General features: G+C 52.6%; 1 protein-coding gene across 1 annotated transcript in view; it reads left to right on the forward strand.

Moving 5' to 3' along the window:
- The window catches only part of DCPS (decapping enzyme, scavenger), a 43205-nt gene that overhangs the window by 18620 nt on the left and 8069 nt on the right, over positions 1-16516 (forward strand). The window contains exons 3-4 of the mRNA XM_010829489.1: positions 8826-8971; positions 15102-15215. Of these exons, the coding sequence (XP_010827791.1) occupies positions 8826-8971; positions 15102-15215 (260 nt within the window). The remainder of the gene's footprint in view (positions 1-8825; positions 8972-15101; positions 15216-16516) is intronic.

A 16516-nucleotide genomic window follows, 5' to 3' on the forward strand; every position in this document is an offset into this window, starting at 1 on the left:
GCCCTGAGTCCTACAAGGGCTGCAACCACCCCGCCCCAGGCCTCCTTCCCCACCGTCCCGCGCTGTCAGACTGGGAGGGTGCCGGGGCGCTTGGTACCACCCCCGGATGTTGAATGAGTCATGGATCTCTGTTGTGAGGGGGGTCATCCTCACCCACTCCACCCTCCCGTCCCGGAGCCCCATTCCCCGCCCCCGCCTCTGGCTGCACACCCTGTGGGGGCTGCTCCTCAGACAGCCCCCCCACGCCGGAGGGGAGTGTGCCCCCACTTCCTGCCCTCCAGGGGGCACTGTGGCCAGCAGCCCGTGGTCGGCCTCTGCTCACGCCGACGTCCTCCCAGACCTCCCAGTCTGCAGCTCCCATTGCTCTGGCTCCTTGCTGAGCTCTTCGGTTTTGCTGACAGCTGTTTCTGTGTCTCCGGGAGGGGCTGGAACGAATCGTGTTTCTCCAGTCTGACAGGGCTGCTTTTTGGGGAAAGTGGCGGCACCACAGGTTTCTCAGGAAAGGGCCTGAAAAGGGCTAGCCCTGCGGCAGGGGAAGCCTTGTTGCACAGAGAAGTCAGACCGCTGGGTTCAGGTCTCAGCTCCACCCCTTGCCGGCTGTGTGGCCTTGGGTAACTTACTTAACCTCTCTGGGCTTTGGTTTTCAGGAGCAGCTTATTTTTATGTTCTTAATAAATGTGTTATAAAGTGATCCATAGTTGTTTTAGAAAATGGAAAGTGAAAGTTGCTCAGTCGTGTCCAACACTTTGTGACCCCACGGACTGTAGCCTGCCAGGCTCCTCTGTCAATGAGTACCCTGAAAAACTAATTTTAAAAATTACAGTTACATTCAACTCGACTGCCCGGAGATAGGTCACATCTTAGAACATGTCCTGACTTTTTTGGACTGTTCTCTGTGTGCACTTCTGTGCGTGTAGTGGTCCATGCACACACGCTTGTATCAGTAACTTGGCACAGTATATATTCTGCTGTGTAGACCGTGTCACAGTTCATGTCGGGTCTGTTTCAGGCATGGCACACCCAGTGCACAGAACAGCGTTTCTGCTCTCAGGGAGCTGAGGTGCGTGCAGCTGCAGGGCGGGGAACATAAAGAACAGATAAATACGCCAAGTGGCAGTAAATGGCTAAGAAGAAAAAATAAAGTACGAGGAGGGAGACAGAGGACAGGAACCTGGGCTTCCAGTTAAAAGTGGGCAGTTCAGGTGCCCAGCTGCTTCCTTTAAAACGCTCACTCAAAAGGGCTTCAAACGATTTGCCCCTAAATAAAGTTAACCCATTAAGACTTGAGGGAGAGGAGACAAACCAAGGAGGCGAATGGAGGAGGAGGAACTGGCGTGGCAGGTTGGAGAGGGTAAACCTGAGCCGGCCAAGGGGAATGCGAGCCACAGCCATTGAAATCCCTTCTCCACTTCACAGGACTGGTCATCGCTGGAGAGGTTAAAACGGAGGGTCTAGAGATTTTTGGTGTCAGTGGAGTCGTGGCACAGAAATGCAGATGGTTAAGTAGCAGTCCGCAGATTCGGTGAACCCTGAGAGGAACCCTGCCCGCCCTCCCTCTGCCCACCTGCTTCTCTTCCTCCTCACTCAGTGCTATCTGCCAGGCCCCTACCTCCATGTGTGAAATTGGAAGAATTTTCTGGGGAATCTGAGCAGCTCAAGAGAAAAGACTTCAGCTCTCAGGGGCTCTATCACGTGCAAAGGAATAGCCTGATGGTCATGAAGCTCTCCTGTGTCAGCAAGCTTCCCTCCAGCATCTTCACACTCTAAAATATGAGTGAGCGGACAGGCCGGTTGGCCAGACTTTTGAGTAATGCCTCAGTTGAAAAAGAAGAGGCAAGGAAAAGGAACCAAGGACAAGAAAGAGACTTGGAGGAGATAGAAGCTATTCGGGAGAAGAAATTTTCAAAGATATCATTAATCTCAGAGAGAAATTATAAAAGCAAAGAAAGCAAAAGATTAGACAAGGTTAAACTCACTCTCAAGGTAGGAAACTTTATTTAAGTGTAGCTCATTATGTTTCCACATAGCCCAGGCCTGAGTCATGAAGTCTTCCAGACATGGAGATTAAAACATCATGGCAGGGGGAAAAAAAAAAAGCAGAAGAACAAAATACTACTAAAAAGGAAGTTTTTAAATGCTCTTAGAAATTGAAAGTATGGCGGAAATGAAAACAGGAGATGAAGAACACTTTCTGAACAGTAGAGCAGAAAGATATAGAGCTGGAAACGAGAGAGAAAGGAAAACTACAAGACGAATCAAAGAAGTTAAATATCTAAATAGTGTTCCAGAAAGATAGGGCTTGAGAGAGTGGGGAAGAAACTGATCGAAGAAATGGGTCCCAGATATGTATACCTATGGCTGATCCATGTTGATGTATGGCAGAAACTAATCACAGTATTGTTATTCAGTATCCTCCAGTTAAAAAAAGAAAGAAATGAGTTCCAGAACTGAAGAACATGATTTTCAAGATTGAAAAGGCCTGGCACTTAGCCCAGCTTGATGGATGGAAATAAACCTGCTTTACCACCATCAGTACAGTCAGGACACGGGCCAGAGAGGAAAAAGCAGGTCAGTACGCAGGCTTGGGATCAGAGTGCCTCAGACTTCTTAATAGCAGCAGTACAATCCGGAAGGTTGCAGAGATTGCTTTCAGACTTGGAGGGTCATTGCTATCCTAGAATTCTTTAGCTGAGCTCTTTGTTAAGCATGACAGTAGAATACAGACCTTTTCAGATGTTCCAAGCCTTTCAGTGTATCTTCCTTGTGCCATATCGCTGGACACATCTTGAGTTTGTACTTTAGTTCTTGTTGCATGGTCCCCAGACCAGTGGTAGCATCTTCTGGGCACCTGTTAGGCATGCAGGGCTTCCCTGGTGGCCAGTGCGGGAGACACAGGTTCGATCCCTGGTCCGGGAAGATCCCACATGGCTGTGTGCCGCAACTACTGAGCCTGTGCTCTAGAGCCCGGGAGGCTCAACTACTGAGCTCACGTGTTGCAGCTACTGAAGCCTGTGTTCATTTGCCACAACTAGAGAAAAGCCCACACAGCAGCAAAGACCAAGCACAGCCAAAAATAAATATAAAATTAAAAAAAAGAAATGCCCCACCCCAGGCGTCCTGATACACGCTTAAGCTTGAGAAGCACTGCTTCAGCAAAATGAGGACAAGGATCTGAAAGAGGAAGATAGTGGATCCGGGAAACCAGGTACCCAACACAGCAAGGGGGAGGGCCCCTCAGGATGGCAGTGCTCGGAGCTCCCAGGCCACAGCTCTGCATGGGGCACCTGCAGGCTCGGGTCACGGGCTCTGTGAACACACCATTGTCCTTGTGTCTGATGAATTTTAACATCAAGAGGAAACATTTATAAAAAGGGAAGTCCTTGTGGGGATAAAACTTGTGTGACGAGTTTATAGAAAAGTAAACAAGTAAATGTTAACTCTGTATACCAGAAGTTGTGCTGCAAGGAAGAATACTCATGGTGTATTCTTCAGCAGTGGACAGCATTTACATCATCATAATGGTGTTGATAATGCTGAGTACTGATTTATCCAAAATTGTGATCTGATTGTGTTGTGAAAATAGGGTGGAGAAGAGCATGTGTGCATGTATACATGTGCACTCACACTCTTTGTAGAGAGCTGATTCTTGTTGTTCAGTTGCTAAGTTATGTCCAACTCTGTGACCCTGTGGACTGTAGCACGCCAGGCTCCTCTGTCCTCCACCATCTCCTGGAGTTTGCTCTGATTCATGTCCGTTGAGTCAGTGATGCTAGCTAACCATCTCATCCTCTGTCATCCCCTTCTCCTTCCCTCAGTCTTTCCCAGCATCAGGGTCTTTTCCAATGAGTTGGCTCTTCCCATCAGGTGGCCAAAGTATTGGAGCTTCAGCTTCAGTATCAGTTCTTCCAATAAATATTCAGAACTGACTTCCTTTAGGATTGACTGAGAGCTATCAAAAAAAAAAAAAAAAAAGCTAAATCCTTATCTTCCCTAATGGGAGGTTAACTAATAAAACTGAAAAATCAAAGTGAAACAAGATATAAAAATATTTGTAATTTGGAACTGTGGAAGTATGAGACAAAAGAAATGGCTGAAAGAGTTGACACTGGTGCTCGGGAAGGAAGCAGAAGACATTTAAAAACAAGCTTTGTTTGACTTTTATGTGCAAGATATACCTTAAAACTAAAAATAAAACCAAAGTTTGAAAAAGCATGATGGGAAGGGAGACTCTGACAAGGAAGCTCTCTTAATAAACTGTGGTCATTTTTGAGAAATGGGTTTTAGAGTTTGTTTGTTTTTGTTTTTTAAGAATGTCAGCAGGAGGGCAGGGTCAGGAGATTCCTTGTTGCTTCTTTAGCCACTGGGAGACGCTTCTGGACTGGGAGGTGCCAGGAACTTCTCATCCTGGACAGGGGGCCCCTTAAGTCATTTTGCTGAATGGGGTTTGCAGAGAGGGTGCCAGGCAGGTGGTGAAGCACCGTCTGCTGACCTGCGGGGGCCGGCCCATGGTGCCAAGGCCAAAGCCCAGCCCTGGCCTCAGCTTCCCTGTGAGCAGCCCGGGCACCAGAGTGAGACCCGCCTCACACTGGCTGTGGCAAGTGAGTGGGTTCATGGGCACACAGGGCTCAGAACAGCGGCTGGCACTTCTGCTGGCGGTGAGCGGCCAGGGAGTAGAGGGTACCCACACCTTTTTATTTATATTTTGAAAAAAATTTTCAACCTTACAGAAGCACTGTAGAAATAGTACAAAGAACTCCCTTAATAAAAGCTCTTCAGGGGACTTCCCTGGTAGTCCAGTGGTTAAGAAACTGCCTTCCAATGCAGGGGACTCAGCTTCGATCCCTGGTTGGGGAACTAAGATCCCACATGCTGCAGGGCAACTAGGCCCACGCGTTGCAACTAGAAAGGAAGACCCAGTGAAGCAAAAAAAAAAAAGGCTTTTTTTTTTAAATCACCATTTGATAACATGGCCACATTTCCTTTTTCTCTCGCCACATACACATACAGTAATATCTTGTCACCATTACCTCTGTTACTGAAAAGTAAGTTGCAGACATGGTAGCCCCTCATCGCTAAACGTGTCAGTGTATGTCTCCCAGGAACCAGAGTAAAATGGTCAATTTGGGGAACTTTCACATTTATACGAAACCATTGCATGATGTGGAGACCGTTATTAATCTTACTGCTGTTTCAATGCCACTTTCAAGCAGGAAACTTCCCCTGCCCCATCCTCTGCAGTCCACGATCCAGTCCAGTCTCCAGTGTCCTTTAATCTGGAGCAGTCCCTCAGCCCTAACTTTGACACCTTGGAGGAGCTGGGAAGCCACTTGTCTTATCGGGTGTCCCTGGGTTTGGGAGGTGATGTCACCTTGCAATGGGATACAGGTTACGTTGGCAGGCGCCCCACGGCACGGGCTTCCCAAGTGACCTCAGTGGTAAAGAATCTGCCTGCCAGTGTAGGAGACTTGGGTTTAATCTCTGGGTCAGAAAGATCCTCTGGGGGAGGAAATGGCAACCCATTCCAGTATTCTTGCCTGGAAAATTTTACAGACAGAGGAGCCTGGTGGGCTGCAGTCCATGGGGTCACAAAGAGTCAGACATGTCTGAGCAGCTGAGCACGCACCTCAGCACAGCTCAGGAGGTCTGTGTGGTCAGTTCATCTCACAGGGATGATGCTCTGGTCACTTTGTGTCCCTGTCTGCAATTAATGAGTAATCTCAAGGGAGCTGTTTTTGAGGCCCTGGGTCGATATCCTGTCCCCTACATATTTTCATCCGATATTTGAGTGTTTATCAGGCCTTGACTCTTGACCGGATTCCTCCTGAAGCTCAGTTGCAGGTCATTTGGATAAACACCAGAGCTTGCTTTTGGCTGCCAGTGAGAAACTTAGCATTGGGAAATATATTGACTTTTTTTTTCCCCCCAGAGAGGTATTATTCCATTTGGGATAAGAAGTGCACTTCCTGGGTTTAAAGTCTAAAAAGGTCAGATTCCAAAAAATAAGAAGGTCGGATTCATTCTTTTGTTTGTTCGGTATTTGCTGAGTGCCTAGTGTATACTTGGCTCTCTTCCGGGTGCCGGGGATAATGCGGTAAAACAGGTAGACAGACATCCCTGGGGGAATCAGGCAGGAAAGCTGTCCTCCGTGGTCAGGTCGTGCAGGGCGAACCCCAGGGTGTGGTGAGGTCAGGGGTGCTGTGCTTGGACGGAGACCTGAGCGGGTGAAGCAGGGGAACAGGTTCAAGGCCTGGAGATGGGAGTCAATGCAGGTGTGAGGAGGTCACTAGGAGGTCGCTAGGGCTGGAGCTGAGACGGCGCGGGGAAGGACGGTCAGCGGGGTTGCAGGGAGGCCTGGGCGAGACTGGGGGGCAGTGTCCATCTGGATGCCGGGAGTGAAGGTCTGACTGAGACCCGGCTGGGAGTGATGACTCTTTGGGGCTCAGAGCGCAGCAGGGCAGGTCTCCTCTGGGCAGAAAGGAGCAGTTGGACGGGGCCTTTTCATTCTTCCCTGCTGCTCAGGAGAGGACAGGAGGGGCCGGCCTGGCGAGGGGCCCGTCTCGCCCCCTTCCCAGCAGCTTGGACAGTCTCTGGCAAGCCTTGGCAGGTGGGCACGCCTGCAGGCCCTGTGGGTTTCCGGCCTGGAATGGCCGGGGAGTCCCGGGCTGAGAGCCCAAGGCGGTGCGTGCGTTGCCAGTGGGGCACGGCTCTTCTCCAGGTCGTCCCTGCCCGTCTCCCCATGGGAGGGAGCACCAGGGCTCACAGCCTTGGTCCCCATGCCCCACCCAGGTGACCCAGAGGAGTAAGCTGAGGACGTTCGCGGGGGACTTTTCCGTGGGGGTGCAGGTGGGATTGCTGTTCTAGAGACTTCCCACCCTCTGCTCTTTGGCGTCTCAGGTGCCCGAGGTGACACAGTCAGGATTTGATGGGTGTCACAATCTGGCCCTTCTCCACCAGGCTACATGGCTAGGGGCCAAGGGGGTGACATCCCATCTATTTCAGGCAGTCCCCTGCCTCCTGAGATCTTGTTTGTGCTTGATCTTTGACTTCTGGCCTGTGACCCCTGGACTGTTAGAGGGTGGTGGGCGTGAGAAAGGCCCCGAGGGTTGTGAAGAGGCCTCCGTGCCTCCCTTTCAGGGTCAGATCAGAGATTCCCAGGAAGTGGGGTGACATTTACTTAGCGCCTCCAGTGGCTCTGAGGAAACACCTTAATGTTTACAGCCACACTGTAGGCTCGGTTTTATGACCATCCTTAACTGATGAGGAGGTTGAGACTCCGGTTAATGACACAGCCAAGGTGGCGCAGCCGGGAAGGGGAGTCGTGTGTCAGCCCGTGGGCCTGCTACATCTGATGGGCCCTTGGTCCTTCTGGAAGTCATGAAAGTGCTTGACATGGCACCTCTGGATGCCCACCCTGGGCTGGGCTGCAGCACAGCGATGCTGGGCCCACAGGCAGGGGTGGAAAGAGCATGGACCTCAGGGCGGGAAGACCGTGGCTCCAGCCCTCCTCTGCCCTGCTGTCCCAAGCCCGTCCCGCAGCGTGGTGTCGGGTACGTCTGGAGTCCCTGTGACCTCGTCCCTCACCTGTGGAATGAGCATCACCTGCATCCTAAGACCAGACGTGCGTGTGTGGGTCGTGGTTCTCAGCTGGGTCTTGAGGTGTGTAGGCGAGCCTGAGAATCTCCCGGAGTGTGCGGTGCCTGTGCTGGGCGGCCCCCTCTCAGGGGCTCCTCCGGGGAAACACATCTGAATCTGGCATCGGGGAGGATGTCGGTCTTTTGAGAAACATCCCAACTGATTTTTAAGACACCGTTTCCTGCTTTTCGGATCTACATTCAAGCTGTTGCGGCAGATGCTAATAGAAATAGGGAAAAGGACTTAACCAAAACCAGGTGTTGCTGGACAAGGACCCTAGCCTGGAGTCTCTTTAGGAAAACGACCAGGTTTCCTTGCGATGAACACAGTGCTTCTCAACTAGGGGGCAGTCCCCCCCTCTGGGGGCATTTGGCAATATCTGCGGCATTTGTTGTAGTTGTCACAACTGGAGAGAGGGTTTGACTAGCATCTGGGAAGCCTGAAGTGCTGCTCAATAGCCTGCAGGGCACAGGATAGCCCCCACAGCAAAGGATTACCTAGGCCTTGATGGTGCCAAGGTCAAGGGTGAGTAACCCTGGGTTGAGAATAGCCAGTAGTTAAATAGTGTTGCTTATGTGTCAGACGTTGTTGGTCTAAGAGCTCCACGGGTATTGACTTGCTAATCCTCCCAACCCTCTGACGCGAGCTGTTATTATCCTGAGCTGACAGATGGGGAAGCAGGGGCACAGGGAGCTTAAACACCTGGACGCAGGTAGGGGTCCCGAGGAAGGAGCAGGCAGGACGAGGACTTGGCTTCCCAGGCGTCTGTGCCTTCCCCCCCTGCATTAAGGGAGTCTGACTTTAAACCAGATTTTCAGCTTTGGGTTCAGAAGGCCACATACTAGAACGTTTGCTATGTGAGAAGAGTCAGAAACCTTTCATTCCTGTGCCCAGAAAGTAAGAGAGAAGGGCTGGGGTTAAGGGTTACGAGGGGCCCCATGATCCATCCATGAACGTGTTATGTTTTCCATATTCTGAGAGTGATTCACCTTCATGAATTTAACGACATGAGACGCCTCATGGGAGTGGAACACAGGTGAATCATAACTTCTTAGCGTTCGGCTCCCGTCACTGGGGAATCAGAGACGAGACGGTGGCCGCCTCCTCACCGCAGTGCCAGGGAGGCTGGAGGGTAGCAGGACTGGGTGGAGAGCGTGGCTGACCGCGGCCGGGGCTGTACTGTGTCTTTGCAGATGTGAAGACAACCGTGGTTTACCCTGCTACAGAGAAGCACCTACAGAAGTATCTGCGCCAGGACCTCCACCTGGTCCGAGAGACAGGAAGCGACTACAGGAACGTCACCTTGCCCCACCTGGAGTCCCAGAGCTTGAGCATCCAGGTACCAGCCACCACCAGCTCAGGCAGGCTCCACGGGTTACACGCAGAATGCTGTCCCTGAGGCCAGTGTTTGTCTTCTCAGGCGTCGGTCGAGATGGTCCCAGGGGCTAGCAGTGTCCCTGCCTTCACGCCACTTACCTCCTGTGCAGGCGTCAGATAGGACACGGATGTATATGTAACCACACCAGACGTGAGACTTAGAGTGCTGTGGAGAGGAAAGGGCAGGATAAGTGGCATAGAAAGTGCTGGGCTCAGGTGGTCGTGTTTTGCGGAGGACAGTCATCTGCATGGATCAGGGAACTGACACTGGTCTCGGGCACACCACCGAGGCAGTCTGGGATCTCAGAGCAGTCCAGTCCCTGGGAAGAACTTCTGGCTACTCTCTAGTAGCGCTGATGCGATCTCAAGAATGGCTTACCCAGACCAGAGGTCTGTAAATGGTAAACAAATGCTGGTTAGGCCTTCCCCATCCGGGCGCTCCTTCCTGGTTTCACCCACAGTTAGCCAGCCTCCACGAGTGGAGTCCCAGGGGAGAAACTTCTCCTTCCCTTTCGCCCCCTGCATCCATCCTTGGGGGCAGGAGCGGGGGGAGGGGATGGTTGCACAGCCTCTTCTTCCAGGGCTGTGTTCACGGGTTGGAAGCATCTTCAGAGTGTATTCAGTCCCTGGGCCAGACGCAAGGCCATTTCGCTAGCAGATCTGATTCTCCTTGGGTCTGTGCCCAGCACCAACCAGAGCCTTTCCCGAGATTGGCCCCATGTGCATGCTCAGGGTTAATGTGATGGATGAGCTGTTTTCCTATCCTGCCTCTTTATCACTCACTCCCGTTCCCTGAGCATTTGTACGTATTCCAGCCGAGAGTGTGGCCACGGTGGGGCAGGGTGTCCTGATATGGGAAGCTCACGGCCATTTCTCCCAGGCCCAGAGGAACGGAGGGTGTCCTGAGTGTGGGGTCCTGCGAGGTGGATTGTCCTTGGGAGGAGGAAGGACAGGAGGCAGACAGGGGCTGAGGGAGGTCCCACGGGGAAGACCTGGCCAGGCTGTTAGCCGTGGCCCCACACAGGATTTGCACAAGGCTTCTCTAGCTCACTCTGGCTTGATTTTTTTTCCGTTTTTTAACAAAGACCTCCAGCATTTGTTATGTCTTCTAAGTAGTAAGGAAATTGGTCTCCATCTTTCCTAGAAAGCATCTTGGATCGTGAAGTGGATGTCCTGGAATGTGTGTTTCGCTGCACTAATTGCACATATATGTGATTAAAGAGAGGAAGTCCTTAATACAGTTTCGGCGTGAGTCATATATGCACCTTCTTAAAGACCACTGTACACATCCTCTTGGGAAATAACTCTACTACTCTCCCCACTTCTGGGTGACATGAGTGTTCATGTGTTCTTTATTATTTTAAATTGGCCGAGCTGTGTGGCTTGTGGGATCTTAGTTTCTTGACCAAAGATTGAACCCAGGCCCTCAGCAGTGAAAGCACCGAGTCCTAACCACTGGAGCGCCAGGGAATTTCCCCATGTATTCTTTTTTGGCTGTTTCTAGCAAGTTTACAAGCACTCAGCTTAATTGGCAATCAGTTCAGTTCAGTCGCTCAGTCGTGTCCAGCTCTTTGCGACCCCATGGACTGCAGCACGCCAGGCCTCCCTGTCCATCACCAACTCCCGGAGTTCACTCAGACTCATGTCCATCGAGTTGGTGATGCCTCCAACCATCTCATCCTTTGTTGTCCCTTCTCCTCCCGCCTTCAATCTTTCCCAGCCTCAGGGTCTTTTCAAATGAGTCAGTTCTTTGCATCAGGTGGCCAAAGTATTGGAGTTTCTGCTTCAGCATCAGTCCTTCCAATGAATACTCAGGACTGATTTCCTTTAGAATAGACTTGTTTTATCTCCTTGCAGTCCAAGGGACCCTCAAGAGTCTTCTCCAACACCACAGTTCAAAAGCATCAATTCTTTAACGCTCAGCTTTCTTTATAGTCCAACTCTCACATCCATACATGACTACTGGAAAAACCATAGCTTTGACTAGACAGACCTTTGTTGGCAAAGTAATGTCTTTGCTTTTTAATGTGCTGTCTAGGTTGGTCATAACTTTCCTTCCAAGGAGTAAGCGTCTTTTAATTTCATGGCTGCAGTCACCATCTGCAGTGATTTTGGAGCCCAAGAAAATAAAGTCTCTCACTGTTTCCACTGTTTCCCCATCTATTTGCCATGAAGTGATGGGATCAGATGCAATATATGTTATAATGAAAACTGACCTCTTCCAGTCCTGTGGCCACTGCTGAGTTTTCCAAATTTGCTGGCATATTGAGTGCAGCACTTTCACGGCATCATCTTTTAGGATTTAAAATAGCTCAACTGGAATTCCATCACCTCCACTAGCTTTGTTCATAGTGATGCTTCCTAAGGCCCACTTGACTTTGCATTCCAGGATGTCTGGCTCTAGGTGAGTGATCACATCATCGTGGTTATCTGGGTTGTGAAGATCTTTTTTGTACAGTTCTTCTGTGTATTCTTGCCACCTCTTCTTAATATCTTCTGCTTCTATTAGGTCCATACCATTTTTGTCCTTTATTGTGCCCATCTTTGCATGAAATGTTCCCTTGGTATCTCTAATTTTCTTGAAGAGATCTCTAGTCTTTCCCATTCTATTGTTTTCCTCTATTTCTTTGCATTGATCACTGAGGAAGTTTTTCTTATCTCTCCTTGCTATTCTTTGGAACTCTTCAGAGCTAATTGGCAATAGCTATTATATTTGTTGAGCATCCCCTAGGTCCCAGACTCTGTGCTAAGGTCTGGAGGGTCACCAGGATAAGCACTGATAATGTCCCCACAGTCTTGTAAGGAAGGTAGGCGTGCAATGTAATGGGATGAGCACTTCGGTGGTTAATACATAACGTAGAGGTGTGACACAAAGGGGAGTGATCAGTCCAGATGGTGGGGGGCTTCACTGGGGACAGGATCCTCTGGTTGGATCTTAAAAGGACAAAGAGAAGTTTGCCAGGTGGACAGAATAAACAGGGCACTGCAGCCAGAGCAGAGAGAAACTCCAGGGCCTCAGAGGGCTGGACTCTGATGCATCTGGGGAGCTAGCACGAGAAGACAGGCAGGGCCCAGGAAGAGGTGTGTGCACTTTACCCAGGAGACCAGGAGTTCCCAAACCTTGCCAGTCGTCAGCATGGCCTCTTGAGGTTTTATAAAATACAGAGCACAGGGCCCTCCTTGGTATCTACTGACTCAGGATGGACCTGGGAAATGTAGATTAGAAAAAAATCATCTCTTGTCAGATTTTTGGACGAGTGCTATAGGCACTGAGGGTCCTGTAAATGGCTTTAAGCACGTGGGTAATGTGATGAGATTTAAAGAAGCAGTTGGAAGTGGTGAGAGTAGAAGGAGGAAGAGGCAGAGGGGAGCTTCTTTTTTATTAAGAGGCAGGGCCTAGATGGGGGCTGGCTTGGAGCAGCGAGGGGGAGCCTGGGGGTGACTGTGGGGGTACCTTGGGCAATGAGTGGCAGATGGTGGGATGGATGGCAGAGTGGGTTTCCGTGGAGGACAGTGAGTTGGCTTGGGATGTCTCAGCCACGAGGTGACTTAGAACAGCAACGGTCCTGAGCATTTTGCGGGCACCATATCTTCAACAACAAGCTTTTGGAGACTAGCTTCAGAGCCAGGTCGCCTGGCCCCAGAGTCTGTGCTCTTAGCCATCGATGCTACTTGGATACTCAAATCTGAGGTGCTTGTAATTTCCCAGTTAAAAAAAAGAATGCAGTGGGATGTCTGGATCCAGAGCCTTAGAGATCCGTTTGTGAGCCCAGGGTTTGGCCTCTTGTCCTGACACCTCAGCGCCTCAAGACCTTGTGCTTTATATTTATTTTTGACTGTGCTTTGTTGCCGAGCGGGCTTCTGCCCCATTGTGGTGCTGCTCATTGCCATGGCTCCCTCTTGTTGTGGAGCACGGGCTCTAGGTAGACGCATGGGATTGGTAGTTGCAGCTCATGGGTTTAGTTGCCTCACAGCATGTGGGATCTTCCCAGACCAGGGATCGAACCTGTGTCTGCTGCTTTGGCAGGCAGATTCTTATCCACCACGCCTTCATCACACCACACCGTCCAGCCCTTGGGCGCCCTCCAGTCTCACACATGGTTCTCTCTTGCCCCAGAATCAATGCACTTCCTTTGCTCTCATCCAGTCTCCTTTTTCCCCTTCCTACAGCTGGTCTTGCAGCCTCAGGCACGCCCAGCCTGACCTTTCCCAGCAACTTTTCTGCTGTCCATTGCCTCCCTGGGCAGGGCTCTGTTTTGGACGCCTGTGTGAGCATTTTCTCGCTTAGTCCTCACCACAGCCCTAACCTGTGGGTATAATTAGCACCTCTTGATGAAGGAGGAAACCAAAGCTTAGATGAAATCACTTTGCAGCATGTAGCTAGTTAGTGTTGGAGGTGAGAGATGAGCCCCATGTTGTTGGGCTCCAGAGCCCATTCATTCTCCCCCAGCTGATATGTTGTTTTCTAGGTGGAGGCAGGAGCTGTGGGGGAAGGCAGGGCCCTGGGGTGGCCTGGCCCGCTGTGGGCTGGGCAGTCCCAGGGCTGTTCACGCAGAACCACCATCCCCTCCCTCCCATTTGTTTTTGGGAGATTTCCGATCAGGATCTGACTGACTTTTTTTCTCAAGTGGCACATTCCTAGAGAGATGTCCAGTTAGAGAGGAAATGCTTCCCCTGGGACATTCTCAACTTGCTGGGCTCTGCATTGCTCTTGCCCCAGGGTTGCACAAAGAAGCCACTGCAGAATGACCTCCAGGCCTCACCAGGAAGTGGCATGGCCAGGCTGTCCATGGGAAAGCCCCTCTTTTCTGGTGGGTTCTTACTGTGACTGGCCTCTGGGTCTTACTAGAGGGCCTGGGAGGCCCAGATCGTCCCTGGCAGGTTCCCTCTGCCTCGTCCCTCTCCATATCAGATGGTTGCACTTGGCCTTGGCTGGGCTGGCTGAGAGTGCAGGATGTGGACTTGGGGGGCAGTGGGAAGGGAGCCCCCACGGGGTTGGGGGGACAGCCCTGGCTCTCGCTGACCCTGCTGTGCCAGCACTCCTGGTGGTGGGCTAAGGAGCCCCGTGTTGGCTGGCCGTGTCGGTGCCCTGTCCTCTCCTCCAGCCCTCGTCAGCTTGAGTGCCTTCCTGACCATGGGGCAGAAGGGGCAGCTGGGTGAGCCCAACTCCTGCCCCCTCTCTGGCTGTGCAGCAGGGTTCACTGTCAGATTTCGGGCAGAGTTCACTGGCCAGGAAGGAAGTCACGTTGGCAAAGGGTTCTCAGCGCTCAGGGGCAGTGGAGTGGAGTGGGCTCCAGGGGTTGGAGCCCCATGAGAACAGGGCCTTCGTATCTTGACCTCCAGGCTGCAGGCTGGCTTCCTCAGAGAGGCCACCAGGACCTTCATGGTAAAGTGATGCTCTTGGGGTCCATGCAGTGCTCAAGGAAGGGTCCTTGAAGACAGTGGACAGCAGCTGATCAAAGGCTGTGGGAGAGCTGGCAGCCCAGGGTTGACAGGAAGGGAGGAAGGGTCTGTGTCATTGCCTCTCATGTGGCATTTCTTCTGCTTTGTTGTGAAGGGTCCGTGTCGGGTGGGGTAGAGGCGCTAACCCCACGCTCACAAGAATCCCAGTGGGGCTGGGAAACCTAGCACGGTTACTTCTAGAACATAAGCCCTTCCTTGCCCTGGTGCATGGCAAGCTCCTTCTGCAGAAGGAACTCCCAGCAGACTCTCTGCCCCATGGTCCTGTCGGGGTGCAGGGACACTTCACCAGAGTCCCGTGGGGAGTGGAAGGGGATTGCAGACCAGGCCTGTGAGGCCAGAGCAGAGCGTGTGCACAGGGGTGGCCAGGATGGGCCTAAACAGTGAGCTCCATCTGGACCCTTGTGGGGGCAGCTGTAGTGACCCCCGTGGGGATGGCCATGGTGGGAGAGGGGAAGTTTCTTCTGGACCCAAGAGCTGATATCTGGGACAGGATGGCCTGAGTGTGGATCCCCTGAGCTTCGTGCCCCTTTACCATTGGGTGTCCTTCCCTGAACCTGCCTCTCCCAGCGTGGGCTGTCTCTTGGGGAAAGGACTGGCCTGTGAACCCCCTCTCTCTGCCCTCCTTCCAGTGGGTGTACAACATTCTCGACAAGAAGGCTGAAGCCGACCGGATTGTTTTTGAGAACCCGGATCCGTCCGATGGCTTTGTCCTGATCCCCGACCTCAAGTGGAACCAACAGCAGGTAAAGGATTTCGCGCTGGGCCTCTGTGGTCTCTGAGTGCCCCGCTCCAGCTGCCGCTCCCTAATCCTGCCCTTCTTCCTCCTGCTGGTCTCTTGCTCTCTAAGAAGATTATAATTAACCGACAGGGGAGGCTGAGCTGTCTGCAGTGGGAGCACCTACACAAATGTTTACCCTTCAGTGGGCCAGTTAAAGCCCCTTCTGGCTTACCTCCCACGCTAGGGTGAGGATGGGCAGTGTTTGCGTCATGACGTCACGGGCTATTCCTTCATCAGCCACGTGCGAGGCTGCCACCTTCCCTTCCAGGGGCACCCAGAGTCCTGAAATGGACAGTTTACCCCTCCCCACACCCTGGACACCAGCACATCCAGGCAGCACTGGCTGGCAGAAACCACGGGGACCAGCCGGAGGAGTCCCCTGCACTGCCCGAGCCAGAGAGGGGGCCTCCAGCGGCCTAGGCACTGCACCCACCAAAGCCTCTCGGCTCTGCTGCCTGGCCCCCGAGCGCCCCCCTCCCCTGGTTCCCCAGGAGCTGTCTTCACTCACGCTGCCCCTCCAGTCCTCTGCATTCTCTGTGCACCTCCTCTCCTCCTCCTTCATCTCACACTGAGAGGCCCATCCCCAGGCTCGCTGGCTGCCGCCTCTTTGGGTGGACTGTCATGCCCTGAGAGTAACAGGAACCAGCAGGGCACCGGGTCCAGGCAGCGCTGTGCCCACACAGACTGGAGTTGGGCCCGGATAAGGCCCAGGGAGCCAGCCCTGGGCTCTTGGGGGCTGGCGGTGGGGGGCAGGTAGACATCCCCCCTCCTCCTCCCAGTTGAAATCTGTGACTAACCCAGGCTCTTGGGTGGGCCCCTCTAGGCTCTGTGTTCTCACATCATTGTTAGGTCTCCCGGGGACACTGATCTGGAGTCGGGCCCGTCCCGCCAGGGGGGACGCCTCCCGTCTCACTCTCTCAGCCGCTGGTCAGGCCTCTGTGCCCTCTGCCAAGCTCACCTGCATTCTCTTGGCTGGGTGGGGTGGGTTTCCTGACCAGCCACACCACTCCAGTTGCCAAGAGACGGGGGAGCCGAGCCTGTGGCCGGGGTGAGGGGGACAGGATTCAGGCTCAGAGGAACGGGCGAGCCAGTGCCAGCTGTCTCCTGGGGTGGCTTGTGGGACTTCCTGGACGTGGCTGGTGGGGGAAGGAGGAGGCAGGTAGGGAATCTGAAGGGAGTTTCCAGAGGTCTCAGTGCTGAGCTGGGAAGGTCAGAGGAGCCCGCCCTCCCCTCTGCGTGATGATGTGCAGAGGCCGACCCCGCACC

The sequence above is a fragment of the Bison bison genome, unplaced genomic scaffold, assembly GCF_000754665.1.
Source record: "Bison bison bison isolate TAMUID 2011002044 unplaced genomic scaffold, Bison_UMD1.0 scf7180017864506, whole genome shotgun sequence".
Lineage (NCBI taxonomy): Eukaryota > Metazoa > Chordata > Mammalia > Artiodactyla > Bovidae > Bison > Bison bison.